Here is an 18,796-nt window from a genome sequence, read left to right as displayed (position 1 = left end):
TTACCAACATACAGAATAACACCCAGTGCTCATACCGTCAAGTGTCCCCCTCAGTGCCCGTCACCCACTCACCCCCACCCCCCACCCTCCTCCCCTTCCACCACCACCAGTTCGTTTCCCAGAGTTAGGAGTCTTTATGTTCTGTCTCCCTTTCTGATATTTCCCACACATTTCTTCTCCCTTCCCCTATATTCCCTTTCACTATTATTTATATTCCCCAAATGAATGAGAACATACAATGTTTGTCCTTCTCCGATTGACTTACTTCACTCAGCATAATACCCTCCAGTTCCATCCACTTTGAAGCAAATGGTGGGTATTTGTCATTTCTAATGGCTGAGGAATATTCCATTGTATGCATAAACCACATCTTCTTTATCCATTCATCTTTCGATGGACACCGAGGCTCCTTCCACAGTTTGGCTATTGTGGACATTGCTGCTAGAAACATCGGGGTGCAGGTGTCCCGGCGTTTCATTGCATCTGAATCTTTGGGGTAAATCCCCAACAGTGCAATTGCTGGGTCGTAGGGCAGGTCTATTTTTAACTGTTTGAGGAACCTCCACACAGTTTTCCAGAGTGGCTGCACCAGTTCACATTCCCACCAACAGTGTAAGAGGGTTCCCTTTTCTCCGCATCCTCTCCAACATTTGTGGTTTCCTGCCTTGTTAATTTTCCCCATTCTCACTGGTGTGAGGTGGTATCTCATTGTGGTTTTTAATGTTTCATTGTGTTTATGTGACCCGTAGCCCATCCATATGCCATATTTAGCTGCATGACAAATTATTCCGATCACCTCAAAGCATAAAGTCATTAACTGTCTTATTAGATTTGCAATTGATAAGAACAGTTTCATTGTTAATATTTTTTTTGAAAAGCTCAAAGTAAGGGTTTGTACTTGAAATTCATTGAAGCAACTCTGAAATCACTGAGGGCTTAGATACTAATGAAAAGAAGTCTAATAAATATCAAAGTTTAGAAAAACTGGGAACAAATGATCTGAGTATTAGCCTATTTTATGAAAAGTAGTTTTGGGTAAATAAACTGGCAGCTGCTTGTTCCACTCAGATAATGTAATATATATATTTTTTCTCCTCATGGTGTTCATTCATCATCCTGTCATGAAGATGTCAGGCTGGGTATTAGGATCTAAGGAAGTGAGACAGGATCTGGCTCTCTTTAAACTTGCTTTTTTCTCTACCTTTTTGTATCCTAGGATACTCTTTTGCTTTTGCTCTGTCAAACTTTTTTGTTAACTTTTAAACTTTAATTTGAATATTGGCAGGATCTACTGTGTGTATCCTCCTCTACTTGTACTCACAACTGTGGGCATTTGACCATGTTTGGTTTATCATTATTCTTTTTTTTTTAATATATTTTTTATTGGTGTTCAATTTACTAACATACAGAATAACACCCAGTGCCCATCACCCATTCACTCCCACCCCCCGCCCTCCTCCCCTTCTACCACCCCTAGTTCATTTCCCAGAGTTAGCAGTCTTTACGTTCTGTCTCCCTTTCTGATATTTCCCACACATTTCTTCTCCCTTCCCTTATATTCCCTTTCACTATTATTTATATTCCCCAAATGAATGAGAACATATAATGTTTGTCCTTCTCCGACTGACTTACTTCACTCAGCATAATACCCTCCAGTTCCATCCACGTTGAAGCAAATGGTGGGTATTTGTTATTTCTAATAGCTGAGTAAGGTTTATCATTATTCTTTATCTCCCTCTCCTTTACTGCACTCTTTTGTATTTGTTTTTTTGTTTATTCACCAGGTTATAATATTTTGCTATTATCATTTATTTCAATACTCAGACTGTCCCACACTCGACCAATCGTGGCCCCTTTAACCTGGATTTTGTGTCTTTTGCACACTTCTCACCATTCTTGGAGCATTCCTCACTTTCTGGCACTAATGATGTTCTAGGTTCATTTTGTTCTTTCTCTGCCTCAGCCATGAAATCAGTTGGTTCTTTAAGCCTTAGTCAAAGGGACCCTGGCTTTTTAAGTGTAGTTGTTTAGAAGCCAAATTCTAGGCACTCGCTGTGCTCCTTGTTACTAGCTTGTGACTACTTCTAGTGCTTTCAGAGCTAGGTAACACATCCACACGCACACACACACACAGAGGCATAAAGACCTATATCTATATTTATCTCCTTGTCTGCCCATCTCTATGTATGTGTACTGTGGTATACATGTGTTTAGAAAATAATACCACCCATGAATTCATATGGGTGCCTCCAATTCTACCCCAGCACCACAGGGGGTTCATTTTGGTCTTCCTGTTTCCATTTTTGCAATAGTCTTACCCAATAGTCATCGAGGCTTGGCCCCATCATCCTCAGTATACTGACTTATTAGCTCAAGTCTGCAATACACAAATAGTAGTTTGGGGGTTGCCAACTCACGTCATTGCAAAAAGCAAACTTCCTCTTTGAGTTCGTATTGTTTACATTTTTAAGGTAAGATTTACATATAATAAAATGTACAGATCTTAATTCTGTTATTCTTTGAGATGTAACAAATGCATAAACACATGTGCCCCATATTCCTATCAGGACATATGATATTTTCAACACACTGGAAAGCTTTTTTTGTGCACTTTCCCTCTTCTGCTCCTACCTAGAGGCAACCACTATTCTGATGGTTTTCACTATAGATTTTTCTTGGTTTACTAGAACTTCATAAAAATGAAGCCATATAATACATACTCTGTTGAGTCTGCTCTCTTAAGAGAATAGACACACACACACACACACACACACACACACACACGTATTCATCTTGTCATATGTATCAGTGGTTCATTCCTTTTTGTTGTCGAGGAGTATCCTAGTCTATGGATATAGCACAATTTGTAAGGCAGTTTCCTTTGATGACCATTTATTTCTAATTTTTAGTTACTACAAATAGACCTGCAGTGAACATTCTTTTAGAAGTCTTTTTGTGGACATATATTTTCATTTTAAAGTGTTAAAAATTCATTAAATTATATAGTAAGATGAATATTTGGGGGGGGGGGTTTAACAGGCATAGATTCATGTAATCATGACCACAGTCAAGATAAAGAACACTTCCATCACCACCCAAAAAACTTCCTTGCGCTGTCCATTTATAATCACCCCTACTTCACCTCACTCTCAACCTCTGTCAACCTACTGATTTATTCTGCATCCTGAGAGTTTTGTCATTTTGAGAGTGTTCTGGAAATAGTCATATAGTATACAATCTTTAGAGATTGTTTTTCCCCCTCAGCATAATTCCTTTGTTGTTGCAAGCATCAATAACCTTTTTTTCATCAATAACTTTTTATTGCTGAGTTGCATTTCACTGTATGGATGTACCATGGCTTATTCATTCACCTGTTGAAACAGGACGACTGGGTTGTTGCCCTCTTGGGGGTTAATTATTAGTAAAGGTGCTAGAAACATTTGTATACAAATTTTTGGTGGACATAAGCTTTCATTTCATTTCCCTAGGGTCTTGAATTTATGGCATTAATTCACATTCCCCTAATGACTGAAGGTGTCAAGCATTTTTTTATCATTTGAATATTCAGATGTTTTGCCTATTTTTAAAACAATGTTGCTTACTTTTTACTATTGAGTTTTGAAAATATTTGTATATTCTACCTACAAGTCCTTTGTCAGATATTTGATATGTAAGTACTTTCTCTAGCTTTTATAGCTTCTTTTTTCATTCTCTTAACAGTGTCTTTTGCAGAACAAAAGTTTTTAATTTGAAAGGATAGTGTTACCATTTTTTTAATTAATGGATTGTGCTTTCTTGCCTTATCTAAGAATTTATCACCAAACCACTCACAGGTTTTCTGTTTTTTTTTCTCTGAAAGTTTTATAGTTCTGGATTTAAGGTTTGTATCTATGATCCATTTTGAGTTAATACTTTTATAAAGTGTGAGGCTTACATTGAGGTCCATATTTTTTGGCATATGCATGTCCAGTTGCTCTAAAACCATTTGTTAAAATACGATCTTGTCCCTCTCCTGCACAAAAGCTCTTAGTGGTTTACCTTTGTTCTTAGAATGAATTCAGGGATGCCTGGGTGGCTCAGTGGTTAAGTGTCTGCCTTTGGCTCCGGGTGTGACCCCAGAGTCCTGGGATCGAGTTCCGCATTGGGCTCCCTGAATGGAGCCTGCTTCTCCCTCTGCCCCTCTCTCTCTCTCTCTCTCTCTCTCTCTCTCTCTCTGTGTGTGTGTCTCTTATGAATAAAATATTAAAAGAAAAAAAAAGAACGAAATCAGATAGCCTTTTATATGATCTGTAAGGCACACCACTCTCATGCTTACCTGTTCCCCAAACCTCATTTTGTGGCACACTCCCTATCCTACTCCATCCGCACTGTGAACTCTCACAGCTCTTTTCCAACACAGAACTTTGCACATGCTTATGTCCTCAATCTGAACTATTCTTCCACTGTATTGTCCCATGGTTGGCTCCTACTGGTCCTCTAGATCCACTTTGGTTCTCTCCCGTGGCACCTTGCTCTTTTTCCTAGGTCATGCTTTTAACAGTTCATAAATGTATAGTTATCTTGGGACTGTTTAGTTCATTTAATGCCACATGAAATTGTAAACTCTGTGAGACTGTGTTCTCAGTGCCCTGCACTGTCCTTGCTTTCATAAAACTTACTGCCTAATGTGGAGATGGACAAGTAAGCAAGAAACTATAATAATGTCACCATACCATGGAAATGTGTCTAAGTTCTTTCACTGTACCTTTGGCCCTGTTTTCTTGTCCTGCATATTTTGGATATCCAGATCATCCTCACCACTCTAGAACTTGCTCTCTGAAGTCCTTCCTGCTGCCTGGGCTGGCAGGGCTCTCCCCTCTCTGCTTTCCCATTGACACTCTCCACTTGGCATTGAGATTACACAGACTGTCTTAACTCTTCTTCTAGAGAATCAAAAGCTCCGAGAGGGAAGTATCCAAACTGCATTCACCTTGTGCCTCCCCCTTTTCAGAGAATACTTTGTCTTCTTAAATTAACTTGCTTTCTGATTTCTAGGATACGAGCCTCTGAGTAGCCATGTGTCACTTTGCCAGTAAAAATTAATAGAGCTGACATGTAGAATGAACACGAAAAAAGAAGGCCAAATTTAAAGTTCTATCTCCTATCTACACAGCCAACACTTAGGTTATCTGTGCTTTAATACAGAGTGAAGACATGTCCAAAAAAGAAAGTCTTTCTTTTAACGTATGCTGGAATTTGATCTCCTTTATTTCCCCAACTGGCTCAGTAATAGTCCCATGAAAGTGACAGAAGAAACACATAGAATGTCACCTTTGAGAAATGATTGAGAGAGTGGATTGTAAGGTAGGAAGTCTGAGGTGCCAAATAAAATGTGGGCTGTTCGGTAAAACCTACCATGAACGTATGTACCCAGACCAGGACCTCTGAATCCACTGGCTGTATTAAAAAAGAAGTTGGTCCAGCTTTTTTTTCCATGTAAAAATATTGTGCGCATTTCCTTTTTTTTGAAGTGCTGTGTCAGGGGAATGATTTTAACTAAACAATGTTGAGCTTTAACTCATACAACAGTTTTCAAACCATTGCAAACTGGAAGAAATATTCGATAATAGATCTAAATACAAAAATAGTGAAGTTTGCAAGTAAATACACTAGCAGATAAATTATAAACACAGATCTCAGCTGTCAGTTCCAGTCCTTCAAAGACTCTCTTCTCTTGGAGTAGGAGATACGTCCTTATAGAACCCTGTGCTGTGCTTCAAGACTTGGTATAAAAGGCTTATTAGTTAGTGGGAACAGAGCAAACTGTCTTCCCACACAGTGCTGGTCTCTTGTCTGATTTATGAATTTCTCCTGGAATGAATTTTCCACAAATATATGATGGAGAACTGTGTAGCTTTGACATTCAGTCTGCCTGTGAATGTTAGCAGTGTTAGCCTCTGGCACCGAGGCTAAGGCCCAGGCGTGTTCCAGTGACTCACCAACCAACACGATATGTCGCCTTTTCTGTTTGAAAAAGGGGCAGACCGCGGAACACTAATCAGATGCTAAAAGGTCCCTTCTTGTTTACTTAATATTTCCATGCTGGTCAGAAGAGGCCAATAACAGCAATATTCTGTTCAAGATGATAAAACCTTGGAATTTTTTTCTTTATTTTTTTAACATTTTAAAAATTTAAATTCAATTTGCCAACATATAGTATAACACCCAGTGCTTGTCCCATCAGGTGTCCTCCTCAGTGCCCGTCACCCAGTCACCCCAGCCCTTCACCCACCTCCCTTTCTGAAACCCTTTGTTTGTTTCCCAGAGTTAGGAAGGGGTCTCTCATGGTTTGTCTCTCTCTCTATTTTTTCCCACTCAGTTCCCCTCCTTTCTCTTATAATCTCTGTCACTACTGGAAAACTTTTCTTTTGATTATTGATGACTGACCATATTTTCATAGCCATAAAGTTTTTGTTGACTTGGTGTTTGCTTGCTTTCCATTCTTGGACAGCAGGGCATTGCTTATTATGAGTTACCTGCCCTTCAAGGTATGGAGGACATCAGGCTATGGCTTTTACCATGTTGATGGTATGTACTTTTGAAGTGTGCATTTCTTGTTTTTCTCTTCTGGTGAGGAAATACCACTGAGTGCTGTTAGATGTCTTTCCTCTTTGGAAATGTTTGTGGAAAGCTGGTGTAACCAAGAAAGCACATTAGAGAAGTTCACACTGGCCCTTTAGAGAGTGGTGTTTTCTATGAAATGGATGGAGTAAGCCTTTGGTGGAAATTTTCCCACTTGGATGCCACCCTTTGTAAAACACTGAAATATATGAGGGTCAGAGCATTTAAACTTTGTTGCTTTTCAGTTGTGTATCAGCAGTGATTGGAAATAAGTCTGTTGGGGCACCTGGGTGGCTCAGTGGTTGAGCATCTGCCTTTGGCTCAGGTCGCAATCCTGGGGTCCTGGGATCGAGTCCCACGTCGGGCTCCCTGCATGGAGCCTGCTTCTCCCTCTGCCTGTGTCTCTGCCTCTCTGTGTTTCTCACGAATAAATAAATAAAATCTCTAAAATAAATAAATAAATAAATAAATAAATAAATAAATAAAATGTTAAAAAAAACAAGTCTGTTAACATATCACTAAAACAAGAATTGAGTTTTCTTAGCTATGTGATAAGAGTAATAACCTCCCAAATCATTTTAAAAGGGACTCCATATTTTCAACATTTGAAACTCCACAGTTTTTTTTAGGTCTTCATATTGTAATGTGTAAAATCACCTGAACTTCCTGTATAATATAGGTTTGGTAACATAGCATTTTAGTTATATTAGCTTCAGATATATCAGTTATACATCAAATACATATCAGCCCGCACAAAGAATATGATTTTAAAAGCCACAAGAATTTATGTCCATGGCTTCAGCAGGAAAAAAGGAAGATGCCATTGGTACATTTGCTTAGTTACCCTCTCATGAGTACCAGTTCTCTTGACATTTTGGCCAAGGAGCAGTGACGAGTGCAGTGCAGTAGGGAATCTGAGAGGAGAAGAACCAAGTATTTCCCAAGCCATCGTAGTTCACTTTCTGCCTGTCTCCCAACCTTCACATACACTCACCTACAAACACACACACACACAAACATTTCCCTGCTCTATCCTTTTTGGCCAGGAAATATATACTCTTTTTTTTTTTTTCCAGAATTTGCACTTAAAAACTGCCAGGATCTTCAGTATAGGATAGTCAGTAATATAAGTTACTCTACTGGAGAAGACTGGATATTCAAATAGCACACTGCTTCATTCAGAGTATCTGTAATATTATACTTTGCTCCTCCCATAAAAAAAGAAAGTAAAAACTTTAAAAAAATATTTTATTTATTTATTCATGAGAGACACGGGCGGGGGGGGTGGGCAGAGACACAGGCAGAGGAAGGGAGGGAGGGAGGGAGGAAGGGAGAGAGAGAGAGAGAGAGAGAGAAAGAGAGAGAGAGGCAGAGACACAGGCAGAGGGAGAAGCAGGCTCCATGCAGGGAACCCGTTGCAGGACTTGATCCCGGAACTCCAGGATCACACCCTAGGCCAAAGGCAGGTACTAAACCGCTGAGCCACCCAGGGATCCCCAAAAGTAAAAACTTTTGAGAATAAAAATGATCATTTAACCCAAAAAACAATTTTGGAAGCAGTTACTAAAAAGTGTTTCATACTCAAATGGTAAAATATTTTTTAAAAGGGGGTTGAATCCATCAAAGTCCTTCCCAAGTGAGAATAGATTGGGCTTCTCTGGTGGGACTCAGGTTTTCCATTGGCTTCCAAAGTCATTGAGAGAAAAGAAATCCTTCACTTATTTTTTCAAAAGTTTGATATATTAAAATTCCATAGTCTTTCATTTGAGAGAATTCCTGAGAAGCTCCAGGTGTATTCACCAAAAACAATTCTTGGAAAACTTTCTGCCAAATGATCAATTTGTCCAGTGGCCAAATTGCCAAAAATCAATTTATTCAAAACCAATCCATCAAATGTCCAGTTGACAAAATTTATGCGAATGTATTGATTCATCAAAAAGCTTAAGCTTTTTGAATATATTCTAAGGGTTGATAAACAGTTTTCTGAAAAAGACCACATAGCAAATATTTTAAACTTTACAGGCTATATAAGGTCTCTATAGAATATTCTTTGCTTGTTTTACAACTTTTTCAAAAAAGCAAAAATCATCCCTACCTCATACAAAAATGGGCAGCTTCCAATTTTACCTCATGGGCTGTCGTTTGACAGTAATATCCACACTCACTGTCGGGCTCAAACTCACAACCCCCAAAATCAAGAGTTGTGAGTTCTACCAACAGAGCCAGCCAAATGCCCCATGGACCACTTATATATTTAATTAATTATCTTTTCATATGAATATATTATTCTTGAGTATATGCAGTGGCTACATTCTTTTTTTTTTTTTCCTTTTTTTTTTTTAATTTTTATTTATTTATGATAGTCACACAAAGAGAGAGAGAGGCAGAGACACAGGCAGAGGGAGAAGCAGGCTCCATGCACCGGGAGCCTGATGTGGGATTCGATCCCGGGTCTCCAGGATCGCGCCCTGGGCCAAAGGCAGGCGCCAAACCGCTACGCCACCCAGGGATCCCCAGTGGCTACATTCTTAAATATAGTCAATGGATATATTCTTGTAATCAGCATTTTAAGGAGTATTCCATTTGTTAGAAGTTAAAAATCACAGAAAGAGTACCATTCTTATGAATAAGCAGCAGTAATTATTCTAGGATTTCATACGAAAAAGTTTTAGGTTATTTTAGTGTAGTATTAATCCTGTCAAAAATTCATTTTCTATTTTTTTAATGATCTAGCATGTTTTCAGATTTTATCACCACTGACTCATTTGCCAAGTTTACCAATTTTCCCAAAATGTATACCTTTTAAATGTCAAAGTTCAGTGATTTAGAGTAGATTGAAAGGTTTCAACAGTTTTTGAAGATACCTGGAATATTTTCCATGGTCATTTTTTAAAAAATTTTTATTTATTTATGATAGTCACAGAGAGAGAGAGAGAGAGAGAGAGAGAGAGAGAGAGGGGCAGAGACATAGCAGAGGGAGAAGCAGGCTCCATGCACCGGGAGCCCGACGTGGGATTCGATCCCAGGTCTCCAGGATCGCGCCCTGGGCCAAAGGCAGGCGCCAAACCGCTGCGCCACCCAGGGATCCCCAGTTTTTTTAATCAGCATTTTAAGGACAGTTCCATATTTCTGTACCCCAGTTTCCTACTGCTGCAACTGGATAGAGCAGGCAACAAGAGAGGAAAAATTTGTATTGGGAAAAAGAAATGAAGAAGAGCCAAGAATCCAGCACAGCCTCATGTTGGGTTGAGAGGGAACTTGTTGTGTCCATGAGAGAAGGAGATCAGGAGCCAAGTTGCTGCCTGAAGGTCCCAGAACTCTGAAATCCGTACTACTACAGTCTTGAGCTCTGCCAATCCATTGCACTATAAATATTATGAATAGTTTTAAGAAACATGTTTTTGGTAAATCATTATATTTAGCCAGTTTGGCAAATAGATCCTTTGGCCATTTAGCCAAATGGTCCATTGGCAAGTTGGCTTTTGGCAAATTTGATGTTAATAAATCGACTTTGTGAATCATTCCGCTTCCATCCTAGAAAGCAGAGGCTTTCTGAAAGTGAAGCCAGAAGTGGGGCAAGTTTCTATCCTTTCTGGAAAGAATGGAGAGCATAGTAGCGTGTACAGACTATTTGGCAGAGTTGGTAAGAGCACATACTCATTTGTGGTTCATTCTGTGGAGGATGTTCATAGGTTAGTTTGTGGTGTGACTTATTAAGGAATGGAACTGATTTTAACATGTGGTCTCTTAATTTATGAGACAAACATGTTATAATTAATAAAAACAAAGTCATACTGTACATGTGGCATGGCAAAATCAAGACATTTCCAGCTTGAGTTGAGCAAAACTAAAGATTATCTAATTTCTACTACTTCCTTGTAGAGGAGGAAGAGTAAGCTTTCCTCTCTTTCCAGGTTCTTGGTTGAGATGCCTTGTTATAAAAGACAGATTGACAGGAGAGAAATAGAATTTTTTTTTCTTTTTTTTCTTTTTTTAAAATTTTTATTTATTTATGATAGTCACACAGAGAGAGCGAGAGAGGCAGAGACACAGGCAGAGGGAGAAACAGGCTCCATGCACCGGGAGCCCAATGTGGGATTCGATCCCGGGTCTCCAGGATCGCGCCCTGGGCCAAAGGCAGGCGCTAAATCGCTGCGCCACCCAGGGATCCCCGAGAAATAGAAATTTAATAGCATATATAGCTCCTGTATATGCACATGGGAGAGACCCAGGAAAACTGAGTAACTCCCTGAAATAGCCCAAGCCACTACCTTAAAAGTCATCCATAGCTAAAGACAAAAGATGTTGGGTGCGAAGAGGACAGTTATGGAGGCTATCAGGAAAAGCACAGTAAACAAGGGTATGGTGGCTGTGTGGATTTAAGTCCTTGCCTTCTCCATTGTTAAGAGTTTCTAGAGAGGGAGATAACACTTATAAATAGAGATTTCCCATATAAATGTAAATGTGTCTAACAAAAAGGTAACTTCTACTCAGTTCTCAGAGCTTGACCTGTGTCTCTTAAGAATAACCAACCAGTTCACCACTAATAGAGCTTGAGAGGTGGAAGATTGATTTAGGAAAATTAACCACAGCTCCCCTGAACCCTAGTCTAAGCAGACAGGCAGAGTACTAGTGCCTTCCAGATCAATCTTTTTCCAGTAGCAGCTCTGAGTCTATGCATCCTGCCCCTTAGAGACCCAGCTGAGCCACAGGTTCTTGTGAGGACAATGTCTTATTCTCCTCTTCTGTTCCTTTGAGATTCTTCACTGCAAGGCAGTGGATAGCAAAATAGCCAAGCATGTCAGAGAAACTCCACCAGCAGTATTGAGCCCAGGCTGCTATGGGAGAGAGTGGAGAAGCTGGTGCCCAGGTCTGGTAGTGGCAGTTCCTTGGGGTCCAGCAACTCAGGATCCCAGCCTGTGTCCCATCCGGGGTCTCCAGAGTGTCTCAGGGGAGCACTTCAGAGTGAGTTCATCATCCAAATCTGAAGGCTCTTCATCTCAGTGCCTTGAAAATGCAGTGAAAAAATGTGAAGATTAGAAGTTTTTAGACCTCTCAAGCCTGCTGATTAGACTGCATTGGCCAAAGAACTTCAAGCAGTGGAAGATGTGTGACCTTCACACCAAGTGACACATGACTACTCATCCAGTGAGGGGTCAGGGACAATAGATGAGGAAGACGATGATGTAGAATAAGAAGGGGCTGAGGAACCCACCTCTGGACTGAGGACACCAGAGCAGCATCTTTGAATTTGAGCAATGGTGAAACAGAATCCATGAAAACTGTGATTGTCTATATGATGCTGTAGAAAGTGAACGAGTCATGGCCCCATCCAAGGAGGGCACTCCTATCATCCACTAGACTCAGTCCACTGGTAACACATTCCAGAAACACAAGTCTTCTTCCTTCTTTACACTTTTTGTAGACACCGGATTGCTACAGATTTCTCCATCTGGTGGGACAGCAGTGACTTCTGTGGTGGGATTTTCCTGTGATGGACTAAGACCGGAAACCATAAGCAAGATCCTACCTGGAAGGGCTCAGTGGTCAGTGTGAATGCCATGAACACTAGACCACAGAGTGGCACTCCAGAGATTCATAAATATAAGAAGAGCTTTAATCCTGAGATTCTGTGTGCTGTCTTATGGGGAGTGAATTTTTTAGTAGGCATAGAAAGTGGCCTGATGCTGTGAATTACTCCACAATGATCCAGAAATTGAGAAAAAGCAAGGATGGACAACTGTGGGGGATTTGGAAGGACGTGTATACTATGAAGTTGTAAAATACGAAAGAACAAATTTCTGGTAATTTGCAGAGTTCTGTGAAGGTCTATGCATGGACACACAAGCCATATCACAGATTTATAGCCTTTGAGTCATTTGGAGAATTGGTACCTAAACCATTACTGGTGGATCTCACTGTTGGGGGAAGGCCAGCGGTTGAAAGTGATCTGTGGATCCTTGGCTGGACATGCCACTGATGTGGATTCAGGAGAGGTCTATGATATTTATCAACCAACACACATAAGAAAGAACCCAGACTCTGATCCAGTGTAGCCTCAAACCCTATGCAATCATCATACTCCCCAACACAGATGGCATGGAGCTTCTGGTATGCTATAAGATGAAAGGGTTTATGTGAATACCCATGGAAAAATCCCCAAGGATGTGGTTCTGAAGTGGGGAGAGATGCCAACATCTGTAGCATATATTCAATCCTGTCAGACATTAGGCTGGGGAGAAAAGGCCATAGAGCTCCTTTCTGTGGAAACTGGTCACTCGGATGGTATGTGTACGCACAAAAGGGCTCAAAGACTAAAATTCTTATGTGAATGCAAGGACAAGGTCTTCTTTGCCTCCGTTCCATCTGGAGGCAGCCACAGGGTTTATTTCATGATATGAGGCAGGGCTTTTCTGAGCTTGTAGAAATGGTGTAATGAGGATTGCTGGCCCCCAGAGTTTTCAAGATCCTGAGAACTTGGAATTCCTTGCATCATGGGGCTCAGAGCTGCTAGGACAGCTGTGTGCTGTGTGTGTGTGTGTGTGTGTTTGTGTGTGTGTGTGTGCGGGTGTGCAGGCACCATATATGGGGTGTTTAGTTTGTTTTTTTTCTCACTTCCTTTATGCACCTCTTACCAGCTTATCCCCCTTCTCTTTTTTTCCCTACTCAAAAATAAATCAAGGCTGCAATACAGCTGGTGCTGTTCACATTCTTTAAAAAAAAAAAAAAAAGAATAACCAGCTCAAGATAAATCGTTGTGACAAAAGGCATATTTTGGGATTGCAAATTATTCCTTTTCACCCTGGTGGGGGTGACGTAACTATTGCCCTCACTGGTACAAGGAGTTGTCAGACTGGGTTTATATTCAGACTTTGTCATTTATTATGACCTTATATATTATTCACCTTGTGGAGCCTTATCTCCCCCATCTGTAAAGGTGGGATGATAATAGAACACATGCCATTGAATTATTTTAGGATACAGAGATAATATGTGTAAGATACCCACTACGTGGTAGGAACACAGTAAATAATAGTGTCTCCCCTGCCAGTCAGAGGTGAGATTGGTGGTGGGTAAGGAGAAAGATTAGTGAGCAGTTGCCTTAGAACTGAAGGTGGAGATGGGGCACTCACTTCAAATTACTGATTTCCTGAACTGATCAGAATCATCCCCTTCACCTTCTGCCTTTAGGTAAGTTTCCCCAAATAAACTAATTACATCTTCAAATAATGTAAGTCTATTAAGGTAACATTCTCCAATAATTTATTTATTAAAAGGTATTATAGTGAAAGAGAAGAAATATTTAAAAGGCAGGGTAATTATTATCTATTAGTAGGGATCAGTTTGTACATTCATTCAGGAGCTCTTTACAAGTGTGCATCATATGCACATCCACATCACCATACAACACCCGTCTCCACCCACCCCCCAACCCTTGCCCAAAGGAATAACCATCTGGGTGACCTTTAGCAATAGCACCTTTTGCTCCCCAGTCTGCTTATCTTAAAACACTGGAGAGTCTGCTTGTTGGCTCTGAAGGAATAGAACAATGATAGCATATGCAGAACTCATCTTTGTGGAACACATTTTCTAGGAGAGAGAATTAAAATCACAAAAGAACCATTTTAGAGCAAATTACAGTCTTATATATCCCAAATCATATATTTAAGTGGAGAAGAACTTAAAGGAATGGAGCAATCAAAGGGAGAATGACTAATGAGGGCATTTGAGATGAGATGATCACGTTAGCCTGTACAGATTACAAAGCACTTTGTCCCAGCATTATTTCATCTTTACAAGAACACTGCAAGGTACATATTATGAGTTTTACTTTAAACATTCAGAAGCTGGGGCTCAGGGAAGCTAAAAGACTTGCTCTAAGGTTCACAGCTAGGAAGTGTCAGGGCTGAGGTGTGAGCCCTAGGCTGGGCAACCTCAGATTCTGTCCATCTTCCTTTGGCAGCTCTGGAATGCTGGACACAATGGTGGGAATAGGGGATTGGGAGAAATAGGCTGTTTCAGGCGTCATCCCTAGGGGAGCACTGAAGAGAATAATGACTTGGGGGGAAGGTGGGCTTTGGAGATGCTAGTACCAATGCAGTTGTCAAGGATGGCTGAGATACAGCTGGGCCTGGAGGAAAAGCGGCTGCCTGCACCTTGACCTGAGAGGTCCCATTTCTGACAGGGAGTGGTGGTGGGGTGCTTCCATGAGCCTACAGACTAGCTCTGGTTAGAGAACTCTTGAAAAGTAGCTTCTTACACTTTGCTTACAACCTGCGACTCAGAAGGGAAACCTGACTCTTTCTGCCGTCACTTCAGATGAGATAATCTCAGCTGTTAAGTTAAACAAGGAGCGACAGTTAAGATTCTATTTTACTGTCACTAGTTTCCTGACTCTGCCACAACTGTTCAGAACACTTTAGTTTATTCTGCATTGATGTATGAAAGGACAGTATTCATTGGACATCTTTTCATATTTACGACATATTACATATTTCATTTATATAGCAAGTAGAAATAGATGAGTTTATTTGAGCCAAGAACCGTCCTCCATCATAGTAATTCAGCAGTGTTGAGTGCTTTACCAATGAATATCAAACCTTGGTAAAAATTTAAAAGAGAGAGAGAGAGTAAGAAACATTAAGGGCTCAATATAAGAGTCACATTTTGAGGTTTTACATAATGAGAGAGAGAAGTACTTTTCTTCATTAAATCAGAAAGTGTTCGTCTCATGTAAATACAGCTAGCAAAGTGTTCTTTGATCATTTTCTTTCTTTTTGAAGATTAACTGATGTGATTTAGAAAAGGAAAGTTCTGTTTATATCTGTTCCTGACCAAAGGCCAGCAATGTTTTATGGTTGCAAACTCTCTGTTACACCTCCTGTCCTGAGTCTGAATTCATTATTTATATGTATAGATTAGTTAGGTATGAAGTACTCTTTAATGCTTTTTTTTAAAGCAATGTATGTGTTTATTTTGTTACTTTTACATTCTGATTACAACTCAGAAATTTGCCATCTATATTGACAGAGAAGCATGAAATATGAATTCATGGAAGAATTTGGAAAACTGTTACATTCTTGATATCCAAGCAGTGGATTTAAAGCAAATCGTAATCACCTCACAGTGTTTCGTTGTCAAATTCGGTGTCTTGTTCAGTAAAACTCACTGCATCCTTTGATACAGCACTGTCCAATAGAACCTTTTGTGATGACAGAGATGCTCTTTAATCTGCTCTCTAATACCATGGCCACTAGCCACATGTAGCTACTGCACACTTGAAATGTGGCTGCCACACCAAAGAAATCAATTTTAAATTTTCTTTAATTCTGCTTTTAATTTAGCTACATGTGGTGCATGGCTACCATATTAGGCAGTTCAGCAGTATATTCATTCACAGGCTGTTTATCTGAGGTATAAAGATATTCGCTGTTTAGAGGCCAATATAGTGACATTTAATTACTTTTAAGGAACAGATAGAAGCCTCCGTTTGTTCCTGAAAATAATTGTGTCATGCCAAGAAGCCCTGGGGTGAGAAATGTGCAAATATTTCAATTGAGTTGGCTGGTCAAATTGTTTATTCCTTTGTTCACTCAGCAAATATTCACGAGCACTTGGTAAGTGCTCTGCATTGTGCTAGGTGCTGGGGATACAAGAGGTTCAGTGCATGTGCATTACCTTCAAGAAATTCATTAAGTAGAAAAGGTGGACAAAAAGTAAACTTTCATACAAAACAGAGTAAAGAAAGAGTGAAGAGTCAATGATGACTTAGACGATTTAGTCTTGGGAGACTGGGTGAAGAGTGGCATTTGTCACCAATAGAGGAGACACTGGAGGAGAAGGAAGAAGATGAGGAAGATGAGGAAGAGGAGAAGGGGTCTCATTGGACCACCTGGAGTTAAGGTGTCTAATGTTAGACATCCAGACTGCACATCCTGAAGGCAGTTGGATATTTGGGTCTATACCTCAGGGAGAGGTCTTGAGATAGAGTTATTAGAGTTGCCCTTAGTTGAAGCCAAGAAACAAAATGGAGTCTGCAAGAAGATAATATAAAGAAAAAACAGAAAGTGAAGAACATTCTGAAAGAAGTACCAACACTTCCAAAGTAAGAAAACATTCTATTAGACTTAGCTGCTTATAAATTGAGTCAAAGACCGAAAAAAAATAAAGTTATAGATATTCTTTTAGGAACTTTACTTTTAAATGATGTCAGGATAAATTTCTAAGTAACTCTGTTGATGTTACTTGATGCTGAAAGTCAAACCATTAAGAAATACATAGTAGACATTTTATAGCCCCATCATATACACAAATGACTGAATTCACTCATTAAATAGTTGTTTTATACCATTTAAATCACTCCTTCCTAAATGTTGTATATTTTGATATTTAAAATATATTTTTCCCAAGCTCTTCTTAGTTTTCTACCATTAAAAAATAAATGATGTAAGAGGCACCTGGGTGGCTCAGTCTGTTGAGCATCTGACTCATGGTTTTATCTCGGGACATGATCTCAGGGTCCTGAGATTGAGCCCTGCATCAGGCTCTGTGGTCAGCAGGGAGTCTGCTTGAGATTCTTTCCTCCTCTCTCTGCCCCTCCCAAGCTCTCTCTCTCAATCTCTCTCTCAAATAAATAGATGTCTTTAAAAATGATGTAAATAAAATTGACTTTTTTTGGCTGTGTCCCGTGAAATATCGAATGGAAAAGTTCTCACCTTTGGATCAGGATTGACTTTCTGAAACCTTGCAGAATAATCCAGTTATTTTATTAATCTCGTGTTTTGTGAATGAATTGGGACGGTTTCACATACCGTTTTGTCACTGTGTTGCCACCTTAAGGACTTGTTTTTTATCATATCTGTTACCAGACTCCAGTTTCTCAATTTTGTGGAGTGATGGAGCTTTTTACTCTTTGGCCTTGGCCTGCAAAAGAAAAACTCTAGAAAACAAATTACATTTCCATAACAGATCTCCAGGACATTTTTAAGGCTTAAAAAGTAATTTCAGTATTAAAACCAATATTCTCATTCACTCTACTCTCTCCTCCCCACACCATCCCTCAATCTCCCCCTACTTCTCTCTCACCTTCCACTCACTTGGTGAAAAATAAGCTAGTACTTAGACTCCAGTGCCAGGAAGCTGCATTCTTACCTTGGGCATCAAAATTCTAATTTTTATAGAAATGAATTGTTAATGAGCCAAAGAGTAGAGAGTTTCTCTAATTACAGGAAACAGAAACAAAATTAAATTTGGCCTGAAGGCATTTTTTTGTAATTGTAGTTGGTTTAAAAATTAAGAAGATTCACTCATACGCCTTGGCTTTTTTTTTTTTTTTTAAGCTTGCTTTGCTCACCACTGTTAACCAGAGGCATTGAGACCTGTGGCAAACTTCATTCTCATGAGGGTCCAGATGATTCATTTTATAGATACGGCACAGAACAACTTTCTCTGTAGGAATAGCAGCACCTCAAAGACAAAGATGTGATGTATTAAGAAAAATAAATATTTGTTCTTATTTGAACCTTATTTTTACTGTATAATAGAAAATTTAGATTTAAATGGCAAGCAAGATGTGCTTAGCATTTCTCTTTTCATCTCTTTATAGAATCCAAGGCCAAAGAAGAAGCTCTAGAATGGAATCGCTGCGTGCTGCTGAGTCTGTTGCTACTGGTGTTTCAGGCGTATGTACTTAAGAGAGCCATAGGGTGAATGGATGGATCCTTCTCCCTGTAATGTTAATTTTTTAGTTAATGTGTGTTGCCAATGTAAAAGGGTTTTAATTTAAAGAGGTAGCCCATATGGGCAGAGCACCTGAGTGGTGGTCTTAGGCTGCCATTTTGTAGCCATTTCTTAACTGGGAGCCAGTAACCTGTCATGCTTGTGTTAGGGAGCAAGAACGCCTTGTCCCCTTCAAGGCCCTTCTAGCCAGACTAAGAATCAAATTGACATGAGACAGTTTAATGGAAGAAAATTAAATTTAATAGCATACATAGAGGAAACCCACACAGACAATGGAAATTTCAAAGAAGTCAAGCAGAAGGAGATCTGTATGTCATTCTGAACTAAGGAAAAGGAGATAGGGGTCTGGGACTTCAAAGGGAAGGAATGCGATCCTCAGGAAGAATGAAAAAGAGTAAATGGTACACAAACAGTGGGGCACAGAGAGGCCTTTGATCAGACAGGCCTTGTTACGTCA

At 39.7% G+C, this 18,796-nt stretch overlaps 1 protein-coding gene and 1 pseudogene across 6 annotated transcripts in view; both read left to right on the top strand.

Annotated features, from left to right (window-relative positions):
- Nucleotides 1-18,796, top strand: part of PASD1 (PAS domain containing repressor 1) — a 94,562-nt gene that overhangs the window by 62,143 nt on the left and 13,623 nt on the right. For all 6 annotated transcript variants that reach the window (XM_077887573.1, XM_077887572.1, XM_077887567.1 and 3 more), the window contains exon 10: nt 18,206-18,281. In XM_077887573.1, coding sequence (XP_077743699.1) covers nt 18,206-18,281 — 76 coding nt within the window. The remainder of the gene's footprint in view (nt 1-18,205; nt 18,282-18,796) is intronic.
- On the top strand, nt 4,673-13,001 carry LOC144308207 (mitogen-activated protein kinase kinase kinase kinase 4 pseudogene; annotated as a pseudogene).

The sequence above is a fragment of the Canis aureus genome, chromosome X (genome assembly GCF_053574225.1).
Source record: "Canis aureus isolate CA01 chromosome X, VMU_Caureus_v.1.0, whole genome shotgun sequence".
Classification (NCBI taxonomy): Eukaryota; Metazoa; Chordata; class Mammalia; order Carnivora; family Canidae; genus Canis; species Canis aureus.
The sequence above is the reverse complement of the archived record's forward strand: the minus strand, read 5'-3'. Positions and strand labels throughout refer to the sequence as shown.